Source organism: Cebus imitator, unplaced genomic scaffold (genome assembly GCF_001604975.1).
Source record: "Cebus imitator isolate Cc_AM_T3 unplaced genomic scaffold, Cebus_imitator-1.0 Scaffold122, whole genome shotgun sequence".
Classification (NCBI taxonomy): Eukaryota; Metazoa; Chordata; class Mammalia; order Primates; family Cebidae; genus Cebus; species Cebus imitator.
The window spans coordinates 2017518-2029294 of record NW_016107437.1 but is presented as its reverse complement, the minus strand read 5'-3'; the positions used below and the strand labels follow the sequence as shown (position 1 = coordinate 2029294).

Genomic DNA, 11777 nt, shown 5'->3' with positions numbered 1-11777 from the left:
TGCCACTCATCCCAGTCACCTCCACAAGCTCAATGCTTCTCACTGTGCCCTACTTTTTCTGTTTTCCTTTCAATATACAGTATCATTTATCTGTATCATCTGTATCATCAGTATCATCTGTCATTCTTATTGTTTGCTCATCTCCTGTACTTGAATGTAACTCCACAAGGGCAGGGATCTTTGTTTTGTTCATGGTGTTTAAAATAGTGCCCAGCATAGAGGGCATTCAAAAAATAAATGAATCGCTGGAAGGGTATCTGGGTAAGTTTGGTTGTTTGTTGTTTGCTTGTTTGTTTTGGTGGTGGGGGCAGGATCTCTATCTGTCACCCAGCCTGGAGTGCAGTGGCACGATCATGGTTCACTGCAGTGTCAGCCTCCCATATTCAACCAATCCTCTTGCCTCAGTCAGGAGTTCAAGACCAGCCTGGTCAACATGGTGAAACTCCCATCTCTACTAAAAATACAAAAATTAGCTGGGCATGGTGGCACATGCCTATAATCCCAGGCTGGTCTTGAACTCCTGACCTCAAGTGATCCACCTGCCTCAGCCTCCCAAAGTGCTAGGATTACAGGTGTGAGCCACTGCACCCAGCCAGAAAAAGCTTATTAAAGAAAAAAAATAGCCTCAGAATTAAACAGAATCATGGCATACAGTAAGTGATTAGAAATGGTAATGGGTATTATTATTCTTTTCTTTTCTTTTTTTTTTTTTTTGAGACAGGGTCTTACTCTGTTGCCCAGGCTGGAATGCAGTGGCGGGATGATGACTCACTCCAGCCTCAACCTCCTTGGGCTCAGGTGATCCTCCCACCAGCGCAGCTGGAACTACAGGTGCACAGCACCACAGCCAGCTAATTTTACAGAGACGGGATTTCACTACGTTGCCCAAGCTAGTTTTGAATCTTGGCTCAAGCGATCCACCCACCTCAGTCTCCTAAAGTGCTAGGATTAGAGGCATTTTTTTTCTTTCTGTTCATGGAAATAACTCACTCAACATTTAACAACATGTCTTTACCCTTCCAGTGAAAAATCCCCCACAAAATACAGAAATGGATAAAGTAGAAAGTGAAGCCTTCCATTATTCTACCTCCCACTGTCAGATCACTGTATCACATTGTAGACATTTTCCTCTGTGTGAGCGTTTATTTTATTTTTTATTTTTTATTTTTTTTTTTGAGACGGAGTTTCACTCTTGTTACCCAGGCTGGAGTGCAATGGCGCGATCTCGGCTCACCGCAACCTCTGCCTCCTGGGTTCAGGCAATTCTCCTGCCTCAGCCTCCTGAGTAGCTGGGATTACAGGCACGCACCACCATGCCCAGCTAATGTTTTTGTAATTTTTTAGTAGAGACGGGGTTTCACCATGTTGACCAGGATGGTCTTGATCTCTTGACCTCGTGATCCACCCGCCTCGGCCTCCCAAAGTGCTGGGATTACAGGCTTGAGCCACCGCGCCCGGCCTGTGAGCGTTTATTTCTAAACTTTTTACAAACATAGGATGACACCCTACATTTTAGCAACTCACTCACTTTCCATATAGCACGGATTTCCTTCCATAAAAGTCCACATCACTCTCCAGGGTTCTGAATGCCTGTGAGCTCTTCTACAACAGGGATGAAATAAGTGATTTACCATTTCCTTAAGATGAACTTTAAGCTATTTCTAATGTTCCCCTACAAACAATGCTTTAATGAACAGCCTCCATCTCACACATCTATGAACACATAGGAGATTTTCTTTGGGATAAATCACCGATTATGGAATTGTAGGCATGATGGCACATTTAAACACTGTCATCTTACTGCCAAATTATCTTCTCATTATTCTCGGAATGAACTGCTTGCATTCACCCCTCCCAGAGGCAGAAGGGGGCACATATCCCCACCCCTGCCTTCCTCCTTAGGCGAGTCTCTCCTTCAACAGGGTGGTGGTGGGAGGTCACTGTGACATCACAGATGTGGGGGTTGGGAGAGGGACAAGTCATGTGGCTGCCCAACTGGGACCTCAGGGAACAGTAATGGACATCCCCTTCTGAGACTCAGCATGTATTTAGCTGTCAGGAGTCTTGGTGATTGGTATCATTTCTGGCCAGGGACCATACTCAACAGAAGCAGGGAAGCTGGCAGGGAGAGGCTAACTGTCATTTTAAAAATCATGATAACACAATTTTAGATTTGGAAAAAGCCAAGAAAAGAATCTTGTCATACAAAGCATCCATTTGCCATTCACATACTCATTCAACAAATACTTCAGTTCCTTTTAGTTCAGGTTATTCTCAGTATTAGCATTGCCACAGTGAACAAAAGAAAGTCCCTGTTCTCATTAAACTTTCATCCCACTTGGGGACACAAATCATAAAAACAAAATCAGTGAGTGGCAAGTACTGTATCAGAGTGACAGCCAGCTGCAGTGACAAACAAACCCAAAATTTCAGATGGCCACTGAAGGCGTCAAGACCCCAGATGAGGCCAAAATGTCCTACTGCCTAGCAGGACGTCTTCTTCCCAGAATTTAGAACTAATCTCTGTGGCTGGACAAAGTGGCTCACACCTATAATCCCAGCAAGTGAGTCTCCCGCCTCAGCCTCCTGAGCAGCTGGGTTTACAGGAGAGTGCCACCATTCCAGCTAATTTTGTCTCTTTCGTAGAGAGAGGGTAACACACAAGGTCTTGGAAAAACCTGAGATGTCAAAGTTTGACATCCACCCTGGGCTGGGTATGGTGGCTCACGTCTGTAATCCCAGCACTTTGGGAGGCTGAGGTGGGCAGGCGGCTTGAGGTCAGGAGCTCGAGATTGGCCTGGCCAACATGATGAAACCCCGTCTCTACTAAAAATAGAAAATTAGCCAGGTAAGGTGGCACATGCCTGTAATTCCAGCTACTCAGGAGGCTGAGGCAGAAGAATCACTTGAACCTGGGAGACGGAGGTTGCAGTGAGCCAAGATGGTGCCATCACACTCCAGCCTGGGCAACAAGAGGGAAACTCCAACTAAAAAAACAGTATCCAGTGTTAGAGGATTGGGAGTAACAATTTTACATCAATCTAGACCCAAGGCAATCAATGAAAAATTACTGCTAACCTACTCTGTGCTAGTGTATTCATCTTAGTAATAGACTTTAGCTTCAAATTCATGGTTTCCCCACCTTGCTGGGGGAGGGGGTGGGCTCCATCCCCTTTGGGGCAGAGAGTACTAACAGTTTACCTGGTATTTACCAGCCCCTTCTTTCTAGGAGCTCTGCTTTACTCCAAGGAGCAGTGTGCTTTTGCAAAAAGCTGAAATTGAGCTGAAAGTCACATAAGATAAAACTCATCATTTAAAGTGTGTAATTCAAGGCCAGGCATGGTGGCTCATGCCTGTAATCCCAGCACTTTGGGAGGCCGAGGCAAGAGGACCTCTTGAGGTCAGGGGTTCGAGACCAGCCTGACCAACGTGGTGAAACCCCATCTCTACTAAAAATATAAAAATTAGCTGGGCATAGTGGCACATGCCTGTAATCCCAGCTACTCGGGAGGCTGAGGCAGGAGAATCACTTGAAGCAGAAGGCAGACATTGTAGTGAGCTGACGTTGTACGACTGCACTCCAGCCTGGGCAACAGAGCGAGACCCTGTCATTCATTCATTCATTCATAAAAAAATGAAGTGTGTAATTCAGTGGCATTTAGTACAGTTACAATGTTGTGTAACCACTGCCTCTGCCAAGTTCCAAAGCATCAGCCCAGAAGGAAGCCCCGCACCCATGGCACAGCTGCTCCATGTTCCACCCACCCTGGTCACCCTGATCAGTTTCTGTCTCTTATGGACCCCCCGATGCCAGACCCTCCATAGAAACAGAACCGCACACTCTGCGCTGCCTCAGGACATTTGCAGGAGCAGCTCCTTCTTCCCAGGTGCTCCTCCCTCCTCTTACTCTGGCACCCTTTAGGGCTCACTTCACCAGCACCCCTTTGGGGCTCTCCCTAGGGCCTCCCCTGAGGTAAGGCTCTCCAGCACTTGTCCTCAGGAACCTGAGGTGTCCCTTTCTCAGCATTTACCACTATTGCAATTATTCTTTGGGGCGATTTCGTTCATGCCTTCTATAGTTAGATGATAAAGTCTATTAGGGGAAGGGTGTGGTGCCTCACACCTGTAATCCCACTGCTTTGGGAGTCAGAGCCAAGAGGTTTGCTTGAGGCCAGGAGTTTGCGACCAGCCTGGGCAACAAAGAGAGATCCCATCCCTACAAAAAAATAATAATAATGGTAGCCAGGCACGGCGGCTCATGCCTGTAATTCCAGCACTCTGGGGGGCCGAGGTGGGCAGACCATTTGAGGTCAGCAGTTCAAGGCTAAGCCTGTCCAACAGGGTGAAACCCCATCTCTACTAAAAAAACAATTAGCTGGGTGTGGTGGTATGCACCTATAGTCCCAGCTACTTGGGGGGCTAAGGCTGGAGAGCCACTTGAACCCAGGAGGCAGAGGTTGCAGTGAACCAAGACTGTGCCACTGCACTCCAGCCTGGGTGACAAAGCGAGACTCTGTCTCAAAAAATAAATAAATAAAATAATAATAATAATAATAAAAGCCTACTAGGAAAGGGCATGTCTGTCTTTTTTATCACTATATACCAGGGCCTAAACCAAAATCTGGCATGCAATAGGCCAAAATACGGACAGTAATATTTTGTTAATTGAATAACTAGATGATTGCTCCCATAGAGGAGTCATCTTGTGTCTCCCTGGCCGTGACATAGGTAGCCCCCTCACTCAGGGCCCCGCCTGACCCTCACATGCCCATATATGGACATGATGCAGGCCGCCTGGCCATGGTCTGTGAGGTCCCAGCCCCTTTGCCCTCACAATGCCCAAGGGCCCCCCGGCATCTATAAAAGGCCACAGGGCCAGGCCCTGACTCACAGCCCACGGAGTTCCACCTGCTCACAGGTTGGCTGGCTCAGCCAAGGTGGTGCCCTGCTCTGTGCGTCCAGGCCAAGCCCATCCTGCACCATGGCCAGGTACAGATGCTGCCGCAGCCGGAGCCGGAGCAGATGCTACCGCCAAAGACGAAGATGTCGCAGACGAAGGAGGCGGTGCCGGAGCCGGAGAGCCAGGAGTAAGTGAGCCCAGCTGAGGGTGGGCTGGGGCTGGGAGCTCTGGGGCCCAAGCTTCCTCTCACCACCTTTCTTGGTCTCACCAGGGTGCTGCCGCCGCAGGTACAGACTGAGGTGTAGAAGATACTAACTGCACATAATTGCACAAAATAGCAAGTCCACCAAACTCCTGCCTGAGAATTTTACCAAACTTCAAGACCCTCTTGCCACATCTTGAAAATGCCACCATGCAATGAAAACAGGAGCCTGTTAAGGAACAATGCCGCCTGTCAATAAATGTTAAAAAGTCATCCCACTCTTGTCTCCTTGTCCTTGAGAGGGGAGGCTCAGTGGGGAAGAGGGCTCAGGATGAGCAGATGGGGAGAGGGCCTGGGCAAGCGACGGGGAAGGATGTGGGTGGGGGGGACATGAGACAGTAAGAGTTATCATACTGGGTTTTGTTCCAAACTCTTGTACCAACAAGTCACAACCAAAACCTGCCCAAGTCACAACCAAAACCTGCCTCAAGTCACAATCAAAACTTGCCTCCCCCAGTCACAACCAGGACCTGCCTCCCAAACCCCCTCTTCACAGATCCCTACCCAGTGGGGTTGTGGCAACCAAGTTCGAGGACCCACTATGTACATTTTCCCACTCTGCTCAGTGACTTTATCCTGGCAGCTTGAAATGGACCATGGAAATTTACAGAAATTAGCAAATGCTACAAATCTGGGTTCCCTCCATCCCTGGGGTCCCGGTTAAACATTGTCCAGCTGGAATTCAGCTCCCCTTATCTGACCTGTCCCCTAGCTGCCCACCTGGGGTTTATTTTAGCCCAAAGCTGAAATTTCCATAAATGAACTCTTAGTTTACAAATTAAATAGATTAAGCCAGTCACAGAACTGTTTATTCCTCATTACCGGCCACAGCGATAACGCGTACAGGTAGCTGAACTTCATTTAGTCAAGTGCCATTAAGGAAATTTCTTATCTACCATCCTGCAAACCCAAACATTTTGTTAACCACTGGTTTCTTTACTCTTTGGGGCAGGTTTCACAACGTTATGCTCACTTGAGGAAACAAAGGTTAACGTGTCCGTCTGGTCGAACCTAAGTCCCCACTCAAGTTGTGTATAATACACTACCTACACTAAAATTTCCAAGGCAAGAGAGTTTAAGACCCCAGTGAGATGGGGGGAGGGATGAGAAGTGAGGCAGCCACTCAGACACAAGCAATCCTAGAGGACATCGGTCTACTTGGCTCACTCTCAGCCTAAGAAAGCCCACCCTCTCTGATTCCTTGACACGACCCTGGCTCACAGTCATTTCATGATGGTAGAGCAACGCCCAGAGCACTTCGGCAGGGACCAGAGGTTCTGAGACCCAGTTCCCTGAAGTGACGGGGTACACCAAGCACCTCAGAAATGTCACAGTATGACTTTTGTTTGTGGGGCACCAACTGTGTGCCTAGCATTCTGCACACATCACTTCCTTTTTTTTTTTTTTTGAGACAGGGTCTCTCTCTGTCACCCAGGCTAGAGTGCAGTGATGCAAACACAGTTCACTGCAGCCTCAACCTCCGGGGCTCAAGTGATTCCCCTACTTCAGCCTCCTGGCCTCCTGAGTGCCTGGAGCACATCAGAGTTCAGTGCTAGCCCTGCCACCACCATAACCCTGATCACTGCAGCAATGGCTCTCCATAACACAGTCAGGCCATGACAGCAGCTTGGCTGGACAGGCAGACCCTGGAGTGCAGTGGTGTGAACGTGCTCACTGCAGCCTCGACCTCCTGGGCTCAAGCGATCCTCCCCCACACAGCCTCCTGAGTAGCAGGGACTACAGGCACATGCCACCACACCCAGGCTAATTTCTTTCCTTTTTGTAGACGGGGGCCTCACTATGTTGCCCAGGCTGGTCTCGAACTCCTGGGCTCAAGTGGTCCTCCCACCTCGGCCTTACAGGTGTGAGCCAGCACACCAGCTCCTTCCTATTTTCATCAGCAAGCTCTGGCCATGGAGATTTGACTTAACAGGATGTAGGGTAAGGCCCTAGCATTCATATTTTTAACATATGCCCTCAGGGAGCTTGAGGGCCACTCTAAAGGACCTTCTTATCCTCAAAGAGAGGCAGCACAGAAACACCGCAGGCATGGCAATATCACCCGTCACCTCCTGCAAGGATCTGAAGATTAAGCCCTCTGTCTTTGTTTCCTAATGCTACCATGACAGATTGCCACAAGTTTTGTAGCTTTAAACAACACAAATATGTTAACTTACAGGTCTGCAGTCAGAATTCTGAAACAGGTCTCACGGGGCTAAAATCAAGGAATCAGCAGGGCTGTGTTCCTCCTGGATGCACAAGGGGAGGATAACCCATTTCCCTGTCCATCCCCGAGAGGCTGCCTGCGTTAGCTCATTGCAGCGGGGAAATGCTGCAAGTGCTGTGGCAAGGATCTGAAGCCTCAGCCTGTTCCAATATAAATATCGATTTAGAAATGAATTAGTAATTTAGGCACCTAGTTATTCCTTTATTTAATAATACGTAATCTTATAGTTACTCATTTATAATCATAAAGATATATACTCAATATAACCTTTAATTTTACTAATGACTATCGGGTTATGAAGCATGGAACTGAGGTGACATCGTGAACAAAGTGATCCTAAGGCAAGATGCTCTAAGCCCTCTGTGACGTCCGCATAGGGCTGTTGGAGGGCACCTCAGCTGTTCGGCAGTGCCAGCGCTGGGAAAGCGCCTGCTATTTAGCCAGCTAGGGAAGGAAATGTCCAGAACGGCCGAGACGTCTTCTTCCTGGGGGAGTTAGGAGAAAACTCCACTCTTCCAAGCTCTTGTGGCAAGGCCTGACGGCTGTCAGGGATTCCCGCAGACATCCAGGGGCTTAACTGTCTCTATGTGATGCTGTGCTTCGGTGGTCATGCTCCGTGTCTACTCTCCCACCCTGCTTCTGCATCTGGTTTCTCTTTTTCTTAAAAGATAAGAATTAATAATAGTAACATAATCTTAGTGTCCTTGATATTTCTGGCAAATATGCGAAGAGCACTGACTCATTGGCTTTCTCCTCCCCTCGGCTACTTGAAAGTCTTGGGCCCCCTATCTTCAAGACATGTGATTTACCTGACCCTATCACCGACCACCATTACCTCACCCTACCTTCCCTGCCCCCTGCATTGTACTCAATAAAAGTCAGAGTGTCCTGGCACTCGGGGCCACTGCAGGTCCCCACGCTGTGGTTGGCAGTGGACCCCTGAGCCCACACTCTCTTTTCTCTATCTCTGTGTCTGTGTCTTATCTCTACAGTCTCTCGTCTCTGCACCAACAGGGAGGGGCTCACAGAAACCTATAGGGCTGGACCCTATAGCTCACAGCCTCTCCCTTCATCTTCAAAGACAGCAGCATGGCTTCTTCCAATTTCTCCTCCTGTGAGCCTCCTGCCTCCCTCTTCTCTCTTCTCAGGGCCCTTGTGAATGCACTGGGCCAACCAAGATCATCTGGGATGATCTCTGCATCTTCACGTCCTGAATTTTGCCAGTCTGCCACATTCCCACATTCTCCCTGCCCTCCATGAAAGGGAAACTGGTTTTGCAGTTTCTGTGATTCTGATCCTGGACTTTAATGGGATCATCCAAGTTCAATGAGAAGCTCTGGCAAGGCTGAGTGGGAGGAGAGAAGATGCGTATGTGAGAGGAGGAGAGGGGAACATCCCCTCCGCTGGGCGTAGGCAGAGAGCCAAGGGTACGAGTAGAGCCAGGCTGTCTCTGAATGCTGGCCCAGCCTGTGCTTCTCAGCAGAGTGGTCTTGAGCAACTCAATCTCTTTATGCCTGTTTGTCCCATAGAAAATGGGGACAGTACGAGTGAGGAATGCCCAGGGGTGGCAGCTCACACCTCTAATCCCAGCACTCTGGGAGGCCAACATGGGGGGCTCACTTGAGGCCAGGAGTTTGAGACCAGCCAGGGCAACATGGTGAGACCCCATCTCTACAAAAAATACAACAATTAGCAGGGAGTGGCAGCACACACCTATAGTCCCAGCTACTCAGGAGGCTGAGGTGGGAGGATCATCTGAGCCCAGGGGGTAGAGGCTGCAGCAAGCCACAACTGTGCCACTGCACTCCAGCCTGGGTGACAGATACTGTCTCAAAACAAAAAGATAGAGAGAGAGACAAAATGAGTGAATGTATGGGATATAAACGAATCAATGCTTGGCACATAGGAGCTGCTAGGGAACTGTTTGCTGCTGCCGCCATCTCAACAGTAAGCTGCGTGCGGAGCCAGCACGGAAGTCCCTTCCACATGGTGGAACACAGCACAACACCAAAGAGGTGAGGACACTTGCAAGTGACAGTGTGCATTCCCACCGGCTTGGGGCAATGAGAGCTTGGATTAGACAATAAAACGCCAGCCATCTGTATGATCGCACCCGCTACAAGAGACAGGGGACGTACTTTACAGGCAAGGCAAGGGGGTCTCTCATCCTTCTAGCCCTGCAGCTTGGGTGCCAGAGCCCTGCTAGCTGTGACCCCCAGCCCATGCTGCCCTCACAGAGGAGGCTGGGAAGGGCGGGGACAGGGCGGGGTCACAGAGTCATAGTAGGGCCCCCCTTTATATACAAGCTCCCTGGGAGCCTCACAGACCAGACCAACACTAACACCAAGGGCAGGTGGGCAGGCCTCAGCCCTCCTCCCCCACCCCAGGGCCCACTGCAGCCTCAGCCCAGGAGCCACCGGATCTCCCAACACCATGGTCCGATGCCGCTTGAGGAGCCCGAGCGAACGCCCACACGAGGAGTACAGGCAGCTGGTGAACGGGCAGGAGCAAGGACGTAATGCCCAAGAAGAGCAGGGGCTGAGCCCAGAAGGCGTCGAGGCCTATGGGAGGAGCCACCGAGTCTGCTATCGCTACAGGCGCAGGCGCTGCTCTCGCAGACGGCTGTACCGGATTCACAGAAGACGGCGTCGCTCCTGCAGAAGGCGCAGAAGACGTTGCTGCCGATACCGGAGGCGGTATCGCAGAGGTCTGCCCATGCCCCCCTTCATGCCCCTGACCACCCCAGGCACAGGAGGGAGGCTGGGACCCACCCCACCTGGCAGAGGCTTCAGCTCCCTGACCCCCGTCCCCACCCAGAGTCCCTAGGTGCCCCCCCTCAACCAGATCTTTCTTTCCCCAAAGGTAGCAGATCCAGGAGGAGGAGAAGATGCAGAAGGTACTAAGCTTCCTGGGCCCCTCGCCCCCTCCTGGAAGTTAAAAGTCACCTGCCCAAGAAACACCAAGTGAGGCCATAACAACACCCCTACATCAAATGCTCAAGCCCTGAATTGCTGCTGAGAAGCTCACAAGATCTGAGTGAAATATGCCCAAGTCACCTGCCCAATAAAGCTTGACAAGATACTCGCTGGCCTATTGGGGTCTCCTTTGCACAAACTGCATAAACCTGGCTTCCCTCTCACCCAGGGTGGATAGAGGCTTCTCTGCAGCCCTTCTTCGAGGGCGGGTAGGGCGGGAGCTGTAACGCTCTTAGGGCGCCTAGGAGAGCGTTACTGTGCCTGGGGGTGATGCTGTCCTGTCCATCATGCATCTTTCCATGCTGTCAAAGGCCACATTATTCTGTCTTAATCCCCGTCCAGTGAAGAGCCTAATCCTGCCCCATGAAAGGAGAAACTCGTTAGAACAGATCAAGCCCTAATTAAGTCACAAAGATATCAAGGCATCTTGTAGCCATATTTAAAAGACCTACTGTGTGCCATAGCTTATCTTGAATGTTGGGTGGTTAGAAGTGTAAACGGTGGGGGCAGAGGAGCAGTGCCCGCAATGGCTTCAAGGTGGGAAGCAGGTCTGGCATGCTCCAGCAACAACTCAGTTAGCACAGAGGGGGCAAAAGGCAAGGAGCAGATTACTCTGGCTACGTGAGGCCTGGGCTGACTGAGGCCTCTGGAGGCTCAGGGAGAATCCGATTCTTGCTGCCTGCTCTCCTTGGCTTGTGGGTGCATCACTCCCACCTCCTGTCTGAAATCAAGGACCCTTGTGAGACTTTCTGGACAAACCAGGATAACTTCCCCATCTCACATCACAAATTCTAGGATTAGGACGTGGGCATTTTGGAGAGGCATTTAGCCAACCACAGGACTGGGGGAAGAAAATTGGCATGATCCAACCTCTATGTTGGAAAATGGATTCCTGGTGCTCAGAAATGACCAATCTTTATGAAGAAATGACTTTCCGAAAAAAAAACTTTTTTTTTTGAGATGGGGTTTTGCTCTTGTTACCCTGGCTGGAGTGCAGTGGCACATCTTGGCTCACTGCAAACTCCACCTCCTGGGTTCAAGTGATTCTCCTGCGTAACCTCCTGAGTAGCTGGAGGAGCTAAAAAATATATTTTTGGTATTTTTAGTAAAGCAAGGGTTTCACAATGTTGGCCAGGCTGGTCTCTAACTCCTGACCTCAGATGATTCACCTGCCTCGCCTCCCAAAGTGCTAGAATTACAGGCATGAGCCGCCATGTCCAGCCTGAAAAAATTTAAATTAAAAAAATACCACTGCCATTTACAAAAGACTCATTTCAATGTATGAAAAAAAAAAAGTTGGCCGGGCACAGTGGCTCATGCCTGTAATCCCAGCACTTTGGGAGGCTGAGGTGGGCGGATCACAAGGTCAAGAGATCGAGACCATCCTGGACAACATGATGAAACCCTGTCTCT

The 11777-nt window shown here is 49.8% G+C and overlaps 1 protein-coding gene across 1 annotated transcript; it reads left to right on the top strand.

Moving 5' to 3' along the window:
• Positions 1 to 9718: 9718 nt before the first annotated feature.
• Positions 9719 to 10477, top strand: LOC108312175 (protamine-2-like). The gene is made up of 2 exons (XM_017539979.2): positions 9719 to 10096; positions 10252 to 10477. Exons 1-2 carry the CDS (start codon positions 9823 to 9825, stop codon positions 10290 to 10292), a joined length of 315 nt encoding a protein of 104 aa, XP_017395468.1. The 5' UTR covers positions 9719 to 9822; the 3' UTR covers positions 10293 to 10477.
• The last annotated feature ends 1300 nt before the right edge of the window (positions 10478 to 11777 follow it).